Raw genomic sequence first — 16,056 nt, forward strand, 5'->3', positions numbered from 1 at the left:
TTTTTTATCGCCCGATAAGAGTCTCACACAGCACGTTAACGCCGATAACGGCCCACCACTAATATGTATGTATTGTATGTCTTTGTTGGTGGCTAAAATACACGTTGCTGCTGACCGCCGTCTACTGTGTGCGATACTGTACATTGACTAATGTTATGTATAAGTACCTCATCCTACCAGGTTTAAAAAAAAATCACTTTAATAAGTGTACGAATTAAGGGAGTGAACTCGCAGTGGACAGATTACCAGTTTGCGACGTTAACAGCGAGTTTACAGCCTCACTGATTTAACTACACAGCAAAGAAAAGTTAGCAAATAAGCGTTAGCATTCACTCAGAACTTACCGTTCTTTGTGCAACTTCAAATGTCGAACGAAGTTGGAAGTTGTTGCATCTCCGTCTGTAATATTCGACCCGCATGTTTTGCATACTGCTATTCGTTTTTTGTTGACCACCTCGTAGTTTTTATATCCGAACTAAACTATCTTTGGTATCATTTTGTCTAACTGGCGCGTTATTTGAGAGTTCCACTGCATTGGTTGTCCTGTAATTTGATTGGATGGATGCTGTTGGCTCAAAACAACGTGGATCTAATTTGATTGGATGTCTTGCCGACAGCAAATACACGCACAGACGCACATGTACACAGACATTGAAAGATACAGAGCGTTCGGTAATAACATACGTTTTAATATTTGGGTTTTCTGGGAAACAGCAAGTCTTGTCAAGTCAAAAGGCTCAAGTCCAAGTGAAGTCACGAGTCAATGATGTTAAAGTCCAAGTCGAGTTGCAAGTCTCTTTACATTTTGTCAAGTCGAGTCAAAAGTCATCAAATTAATGACTCGAGTCTGACTCGAGTCCAAGTCATGTAACTCGAGTCCACACCTCTGCTTCTGTGTATCACGTATTATGTTCTGTCTGCGAGGGAGGGGTTTTCAAGTAAGAATTTCACTGTGCTCTGTACACTGTACTTTGAACTTCAACTTCAGGTCTCCACTTTTTGTTAAGTACACAACTCCACATGTGTTCATTCATAGTTTTGATGCCTTCAGCGAGAATCTACCAATGTAAATGGTCATGAAAATAAAGAAAATGAGAAGGTGTGTCCAAACTTTTGGCCTGTACTTTATGTACTTAAATAAACCTGTGCTACAGTATTTTATTGCTGTCCATAATAGAATGTTTAAAATCTGTTTTTTTTATAAGGTGGCACTCATTATGAAAAAGCATTTGCTAATTAATAATTGCCGAGCTCTGCTGTACTGTACGCGTCTGATCATGCGCGACTGCGCACTGACCGGCAGAGGGCGCTGTCGACGCGGCCCGCACCTCGAACCCGGCGGCCAAGATGCTCTCTTGTCGGCGATTCCTTGGTTGCCGCTTCCCATCCCTCCGCCGTGAAAACCCGACTCGGGCTTTTTCCCGGAGCGCCGTGGTCGAGCCGGGTGGGTCAGCGCGCTACCGCAGCCAGACGTCGCGTCGGAGAGCCAGTGGACAGTTCCGACCGGAGATGTCGTTTCAGTACCCGGCCACGTACCGCGACGAGTCGGTGGTGAGTGGCGAAGCCCCGTTAGCGTGTTAGCTTCCCCGCTGGAAGCCCGGCGGCTCGGTGGCGGGGCTGTGGGCGTCTCGCGGCTCTTTGTTCCGGTAACGACGTGCTAGTAAACCCGTCCTGAAATCACGTTTTTTTAGCAGGTTTTTATGCTTTTTTATTTATTTATTTATTTATTTTGTGCCAGGGACGTAGCACTAACCGGTAAAAGTCAGTACTTCTGATTTGTAGGCGTTGTGCTAATCGTACTCGATCATAATCGATCATACTCGAGTATCATTATCATCGAGTCCAGTAACGTAACTTTCTGCATCAGTTACGATCACAGTCAGGTTTATTGCTCGCGTTAACACTTGAGCATATATATATATATAAACACGAAAATAAATCCAAGGAACATCTCAACGTGTGCATGGGGTTGTGCATGTGACAGCGAAGAAGACGCGGATTATAGCCACGAGCCCTACAGTCAACACACATTTTCTCAATGATGTCGATCAGGTGGATGACTATCATGGCAACAAGATTCCAGACCCTTACAGTTGGCTGGAAGACCCCGACTGCGAGAAGACGCAGGTAATTTTCAGGAAGAGACCCCCCCCCCATCTTCATACTGAGCCTGCAGGCTGTGTTGAGTCTAAATGCAGACTTATTCCATGCTAGTACAGACTCTCTTGGTTTATTTATTTATTTTTCTCATACAATTGGACCTGTTTCCTAGGCGTTTGTCAATGCCCAGAACCAGCTCACCGCGCCATTCCTGGACGGGTGTGTGGTCCGCAGCGTCTTCAAGGAGCGCATGACCGAGCTGTATGACTACCCCAAGTACAGCTGTCCATTCAAGAGGGGAAGCAGGTAGGGTCTGACAAGAATACGATTTCTCTTGCGCACATTGGCCGTAACGGCACACTTCATGAGGCATCTGTCCATGTCAAAGTTGTGCATGTAGATCTATTGGCCAGAATGAGGCTCCTCCCATTTTAACATAGTCATTAAAGATCTTCTGGACGCTATAATTATTAAATAACTTCACACATGAACAAAGTGCTGGCTGAGTAATTGGCCATGTGAACTTCCCTGCGTGAACCGATGATCAACAGTAAGTAGAGAATTAAACTTGCAGGCACAGTTAGTACAGTTAAATCAATACCTCATGTTAATTTTTAAAACCAGGAGAGTTTTAATTAGGAATGGTCAGATTATGACCTCTGCAGGTTGTGAATCGTGTTAGTTGGCCTTTGATTCCGGCCGATGGTGTCTCTCAGGCAGAACAATATAAAACACCAATATACAATATTATATACAAAAAACACAGGTTACAGAAGTAATACAAGTGTACATTTACACACAACCAATAGAAACAAAGTATTGAAGGAGCCCTCAAACCAAGATGAAGGAGAGGTTTATTATTAACAGTCAGGGTTCCTGTGGTCATTAGCCATGGAATTTGAAATTAGAATTTAAAATTTGTAATACGGAATAAACAAAGTCATGGAAAAGCCATTGAGATCTGACTGACACTTGAATGTATAATGAAGTGGATAGTTCCTATAAGACAGCCACGTGGCTCCTTTTAAAAGTCATGGAAATTACAGATCTATTTCCAAACCTGCCTGGGTCCATTTTACTATGTTTGGACTGCGTGAACTTGGAGGAAAAACACTGTCGTTTAAGTTCAGCTTTTCAAGGTGGTTATAAATGTAATAATTTTCTGATAAATTTGACTATCCAAGTGTATCGTGATGGTGCTGCTCTGTGTTTTTTTTTTTTTTTTTTTTTTTTTTTTTTTTTTGTATCAATCCCTGCATCTAACATAATGTTTACTTAGCACAGTAGTACTAAGTAGTGATATTATTTAGGAGATGTTGTTTAGGGATCCTGTGCAGATCGTGCATCATACGGGTTTTACGTCTGCTCTCAACATTTCAGCTGTCGCTTTGTGCCAGGCATTTTAGAAATTTTGGACACATTTTTCTCTGCAGGTACTTCCATTTCTACAACACAGGTCTGCAGAACCAGAGTGTCCTGTACGTGCAGGAGAATTTAAAAGCGGAACCCACAGTGTTCCTGGACCCAAATACGTTCTCTGAAGATGGAACGGTGGCATTACGGGGTAAGGGGAGGGCACTGGAGTTTGAATTTATCAGCTCTGTTGCTTTTCCTTTCTTGGTTAATTTCTTTTGCCATCTTATTTTTAATATACTTTTAAACTTTACCGGTGTATCTCCAAAAGATAAAGGGCACACAAGCTTTTTGTTAGATTTTTGTGTCATTAGATTAGATTTTTTTTTTTTTTTTTCACCCATGCCACCCTGACCCAGATTGAATAGTAAAGTAGGCTCTATAATGAATATGACCTTGCTCGGAGGGTAGGATTTAACTGCACTGCTGTCTTTACACATCATGCAGGTTATGCTTTCTCTGAGGATGGCGAGTACCTGGCGTACGGCACCAGTGCTAGTGGCTCAGACTGGGTTGAGATCCGCTTCCTGCAGGTTGAGGGCACTGTTGCGCTGGAAGACCGCCTGGAGCGGGTCAAGTTCAGCTGCATGTCCTGGACTCATGATGGGAAAGGACTTTTCTACAATTCCTACCCCGACCAGGAGGGCAAGAGTGATGGTAGGAGCCCCTTTATTTCTGTCTGCACTTTTATTTACATGCTCACATTCAACTCCTCTTAGTCGTTCTCACCTCATTTCTTCACCAATCATAACACTGCGTTGTGCTCTACATCATTTAGCAAACTGTACTCATTTACCATGAACATTTTTCTGGCTCTTTCAGGCACAGAGACGTCCACTAACTTGGACCAGAAGCTGTATTACCACGTGCTGGGCACCCCACAATCTCAGGATGTGCTATGTGCCGAGTTCCCCGACCAGCCAAAATGGATGAGCGGTGCTGAGGTACTACGAATGTGAAGTGATTGTCACACTGCAGCACAGCACACAGTGACACAACAAAATGTGTCCTCTGCTTTAAACAATCACCCTTGGTGAGCAGTGGGCAGCCATGACAGGTGCCCGGGGATCAGGGTCTGGGGACGATGCTTTGCTTCGAACCGGCAACCTTCTGATTACGGGGCTGCTTCCTTAACTGCTAGGCCACCACTGCCCCATGTGTTTGGGTGCGTGCTCATGTGTGTCCATCCTATTGGTATTACAGAGTTCCGCTGGATAAGGACTGGTCCGTAGATCAGTAGAATAATTATGAGCACTTCCCATCAGCATCATTGATTCTTTTGAACCCGTCATATCTATATGATCATAAATCTTGAAACATTGAATTTTGCTTTTGTAATCATCTAGCACTGTGTTTATTGATTTGTGTTGCACAACAAATACAATTTTTTTTGTTTATTTATCAACTAGTTATGTTAAGCTCATCCTTCCTTAAACAAGTATATTATTTATAAAAAATGATGGAACTGTTAACCCTATAGAGAGATGAAATTTACTGGGACTACTGAGTAAAGTAATATTGTATAATTACATGTTACTGGGTAACAGTGTTGAAATGTTAGTTTTTCTATTATTACTATTTATTTATTTAAATCCAGGGTAGCACTTAACGGCTATTTGTGTCGCTATTATTTGTGTTCACCATTTTGTGTTTTATTTTAGGTGTCGGATGATGGCCGTTACATCTTGTTGTCCATTAGAGAGGGATGTGACCCTGTGAACAGACTGTGGTACTGCGACCTTCAGAAGGTGCCACAGGGCATCACAGGTACCTGAAATCAGGCATTTACTCTGGGTTTTTCCGTTACCAGGCTGAACGTTTTTGTTCTTGTCTGTGTCATTAGGTTTGTTGCCATGGGTGAAGTTGATTGACAACTTTGACGCGGAGTACGAGTATGTGACCAACGAGGATGCTGTGTTCACATTCAAAACAAACCTGGATGCCCCGCGGTACCGCCTCATCAACATCGACTTCACGCAACCGGACCCGAGCAACTGGAAAGAGCTGATCCCTCAACACGACAAGGACGTCATTGGTGAGTCAGCGGTGCCTGGTTTAGAGCTGCTGCAATTAAATCTTACGCCGCAAATATTTTGTGTTTGTGTAGAAATCTGTCATGATTGGCTCATATGTTGTGTTCATTTTGTTACTTTGTAACTGAAAGAATATTTTAACACCACTACTTTTTTGTAGTGATTGTTAAAAGCAGAGGACACATTTCGTTGTCACCGTGTGCTGTGCTGCGCTGCAGTGTATCACAATGACAATAACTTCACTTTCACTTTTTTCCATGAATGATTCAATTACAAAAAATATACGAGGCAAATTCTTCATAGGCAAATCCATCTATATTTGTATCACTCCCACTTTGTACAGTCATGGCCAAAAGTTTTGAGGGTGACACAAATCCTGGTTTTCCATTTTTATTATGGCAGTTTGCATGTACTCCAGAATGTTATGAAGAGCGATCATTTACATTTACGGCATTTGGCAGACGCCCTTATCAAGAAAATGAGCTTAATCCCTTAATTTTAGCCCTGCAATACAAGGACAAGTAACACAAGTGAAAGTGTTGAGGAGCACAAGGCAGGAGATCATTCTGTCATGCTGGTTGCGTTAGAATAGCAGACTGGCGGTTATAAAAGGAGGGTGATGCTTGAAATGATTGTTCTTCCTCTGTTGACCATAGTTACCTGCAAGGAAACACGTGAAGTTGTCATTGCGTTGCATAAAAAGTTCTTCACAGGCAAGAATATTGCTGCTACTAAGATTGCTAAGACCGCTACTAAGATTGGTAGTGGCCTAGTGGGTTAGACACTCGCCTATGAACCAGAAGACCCGGGTTCGAATCCCACTTACTACCATTGTGTCCCTGAGCAAGACACTTAACCCTAAATTGCTCCAGGGGGACTGTCCCTGTAACTACTGATTGTAAGTCGCTCTGGATAAGGGCGTCTGATAAATGCTGTAAATGTAAAACATTTATTGGATCATCAAAAACTTTTTTGTGTTGTGAAGGGGCTTCATGTGTGGGACCTATTTTCATTACAAGTATGAATCTTCACTGGTCTCATGGTTCGATTTGATTTTGATTATCAATAATTCAATATTGATCCGTCATAATACATCCCATAAAATTGAAGAAAATCTAAAGTGGCTTTCAGACCGAACGCGGTATGCTCTGTGCTTGCTGTGGGACTCGACCTATGCAAGGATTCACTGGATTTGTTATGTATCCTTGACAACGTTTCGCCCTTTCATTATAGAGGTCCATAACAAGTCCAGTTGCCAGTGAAATAACCTTGTTTTGAGAGATGCTTGGTTTTCAATAAGACTATAATGTGGTGTTTTAGATATCTGGACACTCACCACTCAGGGTGAGTGTCTCAGGATAGGGTTAAGTGTCTTGCTCAGGGATCCCAAGAACACAGACGTCAATGGTAGTAAGTGGGATTTGAACCTGGGTCTTCTAAGTGAGTGTGTTACCCACTACCCAATAGTTGCAGTCCTAGATAACACGCAAACTACAAATCCCATAATGCAGCGTGCACACTGAGCACCATATGCACTGAGTTTGCATGGCACTTTGGTGACTTGAAGCATAAAAAAATAATTTCTACCTTTTTCACAGCCCATTAGCTGTGCCCATAGACGTGGAAACTGCTCCTGTATAGATTCAGCTGCAGTGTAGAGATCGTGTTCGGCAAGACAACTGAAGCACTGCATTATGGGATCTGTAGTTTGTGTTATCAGCGCTTCATATCAGCCATTAAAAATAGATCTATATGAAGTGATCTCGGGATGTGACTGACACCCCTGCTTTAAGATTTTTTTTTTTATGTTTCCGTCATTGTTGATAGTTAAACAGGAGTGAATCTATGGTAATGCTGCCATTACAGAGAAATGTTACCTTTCTGCACTCTTAATCATGTGACATGTCTGACTTGCTGTTTTTTCTTCTTTTCTTCGGTTTCCTCACCAGTCTTTGCCACCTGCACATACTCCTCCTGCCTGTTTGTGTGTTTCCTGCATGATGTGAAGAACGTCCTGAAGATGTACACGCTGGCCTCAGGCGAGGAGGTGCGGACCTTCTCTCTGGATGTTGGTTCTGTGGTTGGTTTCACTGGCCGCAAGAGGGACTCTGAAATCTTCTACTACTTCACCTCCTTCCTGTCACCAGGTAAGAGCCGTGCCAGTAGTGTCATATTGTGCTTGTCACTGGTTGCTGTAACATTGATGTTTGAAAGCTTCCTTGGGTTCTGTACATCATTGCAGGGAGATTGACAAACGATAATAATATTATCACTATATACACACATTTCCAGCTGTACCAGTGGTTTTATTTTCAGAGTTAATCTTCCTGAATATGCTGTATTGTGCAAATATATCTTCCCTATCCTCCTGAGATACTTTCAATGTATCACAGCGATCAAGCTGCTGTACCACACACAAAAGCCCTAACCAAGAATGGGGTCGTCTACAAAATGATTTGGCACCGTCTTCACCCACAAACATGCGGTGTGAATCCGGTCTCGATTGATGTCCTGCATCAATCCTCAGCAAAATCCTACCTACCTATCTCATCCCCCCGGCTTTCTGTTTTGTGAACAATGGACGCCCTTATCCAGAGCGACTTACAATCAGTAGTTACCCCTTGACTGTAGGGCTGCAACTAACTATTATTTTAATAATCGATTAATCTGTTCTCTACACTACACTGCAGATGCACACACTCTCAAACTCTCACACTGACACACACACACTACAAAAAATGCTTTTCTAACTTAGTAGTTTTGTCCTGATTTCAGTCCAAATCTCTAAAAAATCTTAAATCAAGATACATTTACTAGACACATGAAATAGCATAAGAAATGATGTCTTGTTTTCTGATAAAACATCTCAAAATGAGCGCGACCGAGTGTGTTCACTCCGGGCTCAATAAATTATTATTATTTTTTAATAATCAAACGTCTCCGCGTCGCGCGACATAACGAATCGATTACGAAATTCGTTGCCAACTCTTTTAGTAATCGATTTTTGTCGATTCAATCGATTCGTTGTTGCAGCCCTAGTTAACTGTCTTGCTCGGGGACACAATGGTAGTAAGCAGGATTTTGAACCTGGGTCTTCTGGTTCATAGGCGCAAATTGCACAATTATTTTATTAAATAATTATTACTTGTCCCTCCTAGTGCCATAAAATGTGGCTGATGCAATATCGGCCCATTTGAAAAGGCGGTACATGTGCTCAGTACGCGCCTCCCCCTTTCTAGTGACCTCATTAGAAAGCCCAGGATCTCTCCTAGGCAGTACAGTAGGGTTGAATTAGGTTAGTCAAATGTCATTTAAAATAAAATGACCATAATCATGTTCTCCAAAATGCATTGCCGGGACGTATAACCCTCCAATGATGTATAGGAAGGTGTTTGGTGCTTCATTAGGTACAGCTTACTAAAATGTGTGAATAACCCAGCCAAACTGGGCTATTAAAACAAGGTTTCACTATAGTGAGACTACATCTGCAGTGAATTTTAAGGTCTTGTCCACAATCTGGCCAATATAAATGCCATCTGCAAAATTCTTAAATGAAAATGAGGACCCATTTTGTCATGCAATTGACTTTTGGTGGGATTGTGACAGATGGGGTCCATTTAACGGCAGCACTACACGTTACCTGCAACAGTGCTTATTAAACGTGGGTGGAAACATATCACTCCTTTTTGTACAGCTGTTCCGCCAACATGTAGTGAAATAAATCATGTGCTCCTATTAATTAAGAAATAAAATAAATAAATGGATAGTCAGAGGCTGCTGTGGTGTAAAATGGTGATTTTTAAAAAAAATGTATCACAAAACACATCCCAACATACCAAAACAGTCCAGTCAACAGCCATCGTGTGATCAGAAACTGATGTGCTTGAAAGTATCTGGCCAATGTTCTCTAACTTTATCAAAACAAGGTGTTTATGAAATTATTCTCGCGCAGCCCATTGACAGGGGCATTTCACTCCATGTACATCTGCACTGAAGCTTTACAATTTCTGAAATCAGATTACGCCAGGCGCTGGGAGGTTTAATGGACTTTCTCGGTTACCGGAGGCTGTCTGTTATTTTTCTAAATCACTGGCGTTTGCCTGATGCATTATCCTCTCCCACCCACGCGCTGCACCTTCCACATGTTCACCAAGGCTTCCATGTCTAATCTGCACTGTCGATTTCCTGCTCATGATTTATTTATTTATTTTGATTCCAGCCATCATCTACCACTGCGACCTCACTAAGGAGCCCATACAGCCGCATGTTTTCAGAGAGGTCACCGTGAAGGGTTTCGACCCCTCAGAGTACCAGACCACTCAGGTATGAAAAGCACACAATGCTTTCAGACTGGTGTGTTGTAGCCAGCATACAGCATCTACTAAACAAATGTGCCATATTACACTGAATATTGGTCATTGATTATAACACCACTTGTGTTTGTCATTATTTAGTGGCATTGCATTTGTTGTCTAGACCAGTGGTTCTCAAAATGACAGTATGACCACAAAAAAATTAAAATACAGTAGCAAAAACCTCTTTAACTATTAACACAGAAGGCAGTTTTATTACAAAATATGTATATTTATTATTGACTCAGCCATTGGCAACACTGCAAACATACAGGAAGTGTGTATATTAACTGTACAACACTGAGGATATTAAGAATATAAACTAGAGCTGTAACCAATAATATGAAAGACCCTTGATGTACCACTAGAGGAAGTCTGAGTACCACTTTTCAAGATTCAATGGTTTTGACCACATGTATGATGTGTGTGTGTGTGTGTGTGTGTGTGTGTGTGTGTGTCAGGCATAATGTAATTGATAGTGTCACAATATTGTGTTTAGGTTTTCTACCCCAGCAAAGATGGTACCCAGATCCCTATGTTCATAGTGCATAAGAAGAACATCCGGCTGGACGGCTCTCACCCGGCCTTCCTGTATGGATACGGAGGATTCAACATATCCATCACACCCAGCTACAGGTACCCTCTGAACACCGAGCACATAACCCGGTTTAAAGAAACTGTTCTGTGGGAAATTTAACATACTGTTTTCTTCTTAAATAAACTACTGACCACATTTCATGTTGTTTAGCAGCATTTTGTCCTTGGTTCGCTGCCTTCTGTGTATTTTTGTTAATGATTGTAAATATCTGTTGTCGGTTGTGTGTAACTATGGCATCACTAAATGTGGGAATTATTTCACCCAAGCCATGTGTTAAATTGGCAGGCAAATCCAGCCATTTTCCGTATTGAATTTCCCCCATTTCCAAGAGCAGAGCTCAGGTTGCAGACCAGGTCAAATCAGATTTACAGAGTTACACATATCAGATTCACTTGACACAGGTAGCGTCGTGTTGCAAGCCTATTACTGAGAGTTATGAGCTCTTTGCTTGAAAGGATCTTTAAGGAAATGTTGCAGTATGTAAGTCTACATAATACACAAGCAACTCCTAATCGATGCAGAAAGTCTAAATAACCACTGTTTCCATATTTAACCCCCTAAAAGTGCCTTTATTAACACCCACCTGTGAGTATAATGTATCCAGTGAGCACTGTTACTCAGGGGTAGTAGCCTAGTGGGTAACACATTCACACATGAACCAGAAGACCCAGGTTCATATCCCACTTACTACCATTGTGTCTCTGTAACTACTGATCGTAAGCCGCTCTCGATAAGGGCGTCTGATAAATGCCGTAAATGTAGTGTCCAGCAAAGCAGTTGCATGATTCATTTGAGACACAAGACCCGTTTAGACTGTAGCAATCTTTTTTTTTTTTTTTTTACCAACCCTGTCCGATTTTTCTATTTAAGAAGAACTCTATATTTTCTCTCAAAACAAGAATGTAATGAATTTTTACACTGTTGACTCATCAAAGTGGCAGATACACTCCTCAACCAACTCTTTATTTGCAAAAGTATTTGCGTGTACTAAGTTGGAAGTAGAGGATGAAAATGCCAAAAGAAGACACTTGTGCAAGAGACACAAATTATTGAACGCTGCATTTAGCCTCAAACAGGCTGTTCTTCAGCCGATGAAAAGGTTAAGATGATCCTTAAGACCACAGCCTTTAAAATGCGGAATATGCCCAAAAAGCTGTCTTGTCTTTTTCTGTCAGACGTTCACATCCTTATGACCTGATGCCCGAAAGGCTTGCTTTCTCAGGATGTTTGATCAACGCACTACTTTCAGCAGTACAATACGGTTGAAATAAGGTTGATGAGAGTATGTTCACTATGTTTGTGCAGGCAGAGGGGGTTATAAGTAAGGAGGTTGAGTTACCTGTAGAATACCATTGCTGCAGAACAGCTTTATGTTGTCAACCCCATTTCATGTTGTCTGAAAAACCTCTGAAGTATAATTCTGAAGTGTACATTTATTTTTCACTTTTTGGGCAGCCTTACCTTTTATTTCACCAGTGGTCACCAGTACCTCTTCAAGATATTCAATAGAATTGAGCAACGTTAATTTCAATAAAAAGCTGTAAAATTTGTGATGTTTGGTAAATGTTTGATCAGTATGGTCTAAAAGTTCAAAAGATGTTCATACCATTATAATTGATACAAGGAAGAATGTTTGTATTGTATTTTTTTTTTTTTTTTTTTTTTTTTTTTTTCCCCATTGAAAACATAAATTCAATCATGAAACAAGTGAAGATACACATTCTGTCCTGTTTTGTCTGCCTGCCAGTGTGTCCAGGCTCATATTCGTCAGGCATCTGGGAGGAGTTTTAGCGGTTGCCAATATACGAGGAGGAGGGGAGTACGGAGAGACTTGGCACAAAGGTTATTCACTCTCACCCATATATATGTGTGTGTGTGTGTGTGTGTGTGTAAATATATATATACATCCTCAGAGCACCGCCGTCTTTCAAACACCCACGCAACCCTGGCCCTTCTCCAACAATACACGACTGGTGCCAGTATTTGAGTAGGAAGCCAGTTTTTTTTTTTTTTTTTTCTCCTTCTGAGCTCCCACTTACTTTAGAATTTCAGTTCCCTCAAGACCAGTAACATGTTTTTTTTTTTTTTGTTTGGTAGTGTACCCAATTTTCACATCCAGACAGGTTTTATAAAAATTCAATATAGTGAGCACTTTCCATTTAATCATTATTATGGAATTATTCAGAGGATGTTTTATTTTTATATATACATATATAAATTCTAATGAATATTTTCTGTCTGTAGCTGGGATGCTGGCAAACAAGCAGAACTGCTTCACAGATTTCCAGTGCGCTGCTGAGTACCTGATTAAAGAGGGTTACACCTCCTCCTCCAAACTCACCATCAACGGAGGCTCCAATGGAGGCCTGCTCGTAGGTGCGAGTTCTGGCCACACAGCTGCTGTCGTTTTGTGTGTGTGTGTGTATGTACGTGTGTAAATCTAATTGTGGCTCTGCATGTGTGTCTTTATCACAGCTGCCTGTGTGAATCAGCGGCCAGACCTATTTGGCTGCGCCGTGGCACAGGTCGGGGTCATGGACATGTTGAAATTCCACAAGTTCACCATCGGTCATGCCTGGACCACTGACTTTGGCTGCTCTGAGATCAAAGAGCAGTTTGAGTGGCTCGTCAAGTCAGTAAACCCTCATCAATGTCCACAATGTCATTTAAAAATGTCATATGGAGTAAAAGACCTGTTGCTGTCTCTTACATGAGAACACCAGTGCTGTTATGTGGTGGTTGAGGTTGAAGTACAGCGTACAATGAAATTCTTACATACAATGAAAACCTCTCCCACGTAGACAGAACATAGAACATGATACATAGAAGACAAAGTGCAGCAGCAATAAATAAGTCACAGAAGGGTGAATAGTAGCCTTTTAGTAGTAGCCTAGTGGGTAACACACTCACCTATGAACCAGAAGACCCAGGTTCAAATCCCACTTACTGCCATTGTGTCTCTGAGCAAGACACTTAACCCTGAGTTGCTCCGGGGGGGACTGTACCTGTAACTACTGATTGTAAGTCGCTCTGGATAAGGGCATCTGGTAAATGCTGTAAATGTAAATGATATCTGTATTATTATTTGTATTTTACCACTATTGACCCTTCTTCTTACATTTTTAAAACTGAAAAGAAAGCTTGCAGCGAATCGTCAGGTTTGTTCTGCACCTCCTGAACCTTCCGTTCCTAAGCAACATCATTCAGCAGTGTCTGGTCACATGACTGAATGGTAGAATGGAGCTTAAAGAAATGTTCAAATAACATTCTCTCAGCCAGTCAAAATTCTAGGTTCGAGCAATTGGTGATATAATTTCATTTACATTTACAGCATTTATCAGACGCCCTTATCTAGTGACAGGGACAGTCCCCCTGAAGACACTGTGGGTTAAGTGTCTTGCTCTGGGACACAATTTTGAACCTGTGATTGTGTGGTCCTCTGGTTTATAGATGGGCGTGGTACCCATGTGGAAGGGACTGTGATATCAGCTGGAATGTTATTTGTGTCATTGAACGAACCAGGTACTCCCCACTGCACAACATCTGCGTTCCCGAGGTAGAGGGGGTGCAGTACCCCTCCGTCCTGCTGCTGACCGGCGACCACGACGACCGCGTGGTACCGCTGCACTCTCTCAAGTACATCGCCACGCTGCAGCACACGGTGGGGCGCTGGCCCAGCCAGACCAACCCGCTGCTCATCCACATCGACACCAAGTCCGGCCACGGAGCCGGGAAGCCCACCAGCAAGGTCATCCAGGAAGTGGCCGACACCTACGCCTTCATCGCGCGCTGCCTCCGCCTCTCTTGGATCAAATGAGGAGGAGCGTGCCCGGCCTTCAGTCGAGATGTTTTTTTTTCCTCTGCTGTCGTTTTTAAAGCCTCATTTCCTCCCTCTTTATTCTGAATTTTCTCCTTTTTTTTTCGTCTCCTCATTCATCCCCAGTTTTCCCCAAGAAGCCAGTCGCCAATTTGAAGATTTTCTCCTCCCCTGGTGTCCATTATGTAGGAGAGCTGAGCTCTAATGAAGGACGCGTTCAGGCTTTTGCTGTCTCACAAACCTGGAACACACCCCCGCAGCATCACACACACACACACACACACACACACACACCTTTCTACATGCGTATTATTGGTCCTTCAACAGCTTTACAAGCATCCTCAGCTATTCCAGTGTTCACTATTCAAGTAATTATTTATATTTATCTACATTATAGATATATATATATAAACACCTGTTTATACGGTGAAGCCCCCTGAAGTCCAGTTACCAGGGTTCCTAGTGATAGTTGATGAACACAATACGGTTCATCTCTGTCTCTCTTCATCTGTAATTTATTGGTCACATTTTCAACTATTTGATGGAGTGTATTAGGGTCGCTTCATTTAAAAAAAAAAAAATCTAATAATCTTCCAGGGTCCGACCTGAACACCCCCCCCTCCTGTATGCCCGAACAACGGTCACATGTTCATTCCGTCTCCTCTTTGACACACTGTAACAGGGATGCTACCTAGTGACAACTCTCATGGATGCATAACAACACACACACACACACACACACCAACATGGCAGATGTGTTTATTTTAATGTGTTGACATGGTATGCAGGCAGGTGATTAGGTTGGTTCCAGACATCAGACTCACAGTATTTGCTTGTTAAATGTGTGGTGGTCTCATTTTATGTATTTTGGGTTGGGTGATTTGCCATGTGTGAGCTAGGTTGTGTATGAGTGTAAACGTTTTCAAGATCGATGTTAATTTCTACCTCCAGATACAAGCAGGTGTTTTTTTGTTTTCTTCTGAAAGGAGAAGTCAATTTTGAAAAATGACACGTTCAATAAAATTAACTGTTTTAAACACGCATGTCTGAGTGCTTTTGTTTTTATAAATTGTCGTTCATGAAGTTCAAGTGTTTTCTATTGAACTTTGTCCTTGGCCTTTTATTAAATCTTCATTTTATTTGATTTGATTCCTCTTCTTGAGAAACATGGAAGATAAAGCATGCCTGTAATTCATCTTCAGGGACACATTCTGATAGGTGTAAAAATTAAAACCGATTCCTTAATAAAGCAAACAACCTTGACTGTGACAGAGTTGATGACGTCACTTAGTGGCGTGGTTCACGCGATCTTCATTACCTTATAAATCATAATTATCTCCGTTAAAAAATGCTCTAATACATTAATTAATTAAGGTAGATTGTTTATTTAGACGACAAATCCTTAATTAGCAACCCAAAAAGCAGCAAAGCATCATGGTTTCATTCAAAATACAAATAATAATACAAACCTTAAATAATCTCCAGAAATTATACAAACATTCATATAATTATTATTCCCGGATATATATACTCTTATAAGAATTGAGGGTGAAATTATTTCGCTGTACACGTTTGTTTAAAATTTTTAGAAATAATTTCAGTCAAGTTTTTTTTCTAAAATTCTGTGCAGGAGGTTGTGCAAAAATCCACTGCAACAAACTGCAAACTTACAGTTTCTTCCTGAAAATCAACGACAGAACTGCTGTTTCTTTATTAACACAGCATAACGGGTCCACTTTATTT

General features: G+C 41.5%; 1 protein-coding gene across 1 annotated transcript; it reads left to right on the plus strand.

Moving 5' to 3' along the window:
- The first annotated feature begins 1,309 nt into the window (after positions 1-1,309).
- On the plus strand, positions 1,310-15,356 carry prep (prolyl endopeptidase). Its single transcript, XM_029002814.1, has 15 exons — positions 1,310-1,551; positions 2,053-2,127; positions 2,273-2,406; positions 3,534-3,664; positions 3,961-4,170; positions 4,336-4,457; positions 5,175-5,280; positions 5,357-5,548; positions 7,496-7,693; positions 9,766-9,869; positions 10,398-10,534; positions 12,244-12,338; positions 12,741-12,872; positions 12,972-13,128; positions 14,019-15,356. The coding sequence occupies exons 1-15, from the start codon at positions 1,348-1,350 to the stop codon at positions 14,311-14,313; spliced, it is 2,292 nt and encodes a 763-aa protein (XP_028858647.1). The 5' UTR covers positions 1,310-1,347; the 3' UTR covers positions 14,314-15,356.
- The last annotated feature ends 700 nt before the right edge of the window (positions 15,357-16,056 follow it).

Source organism: Denticeps clupeoides, chromosome 14 (genome assembly GCF_900700375.1).
Source record: "Denticeps clupeoides chromosome 14, fDenClu1.1, whole genome shotgun sequence".
Classification (NCBI taxonomy): domain Eukaryota; kingdom Metazoa; phylum Chordata; class Actinopteri; order Clupeiformes; family Denticipitidae; genus Denticeps; species Denticeps clupeoides.

Coding starts and splice junctions, on each gene's coding strand:
- prep (XM_029002814.1), top strand. CDS start 1,348: ATGCTCTCTTGTCGGCGATTCCTTGGTTGCCGCTTCCCATCCCTCCGC. Junction 4,171..4,335: donor CCAGGAGGGCAAGAGTGATG/GTAGGAGCCCCT, acceptor TGGCTCTTTCAG/GCACAGAGACGTCCACTAAC. Junction 12,873..12,971: donor CAATGGAGGCCTGCTCGTAG/GTGCGAGTTCTG, acceptor TCTTTATCACAG/CTGCCTGTGTGAATCAGCGG.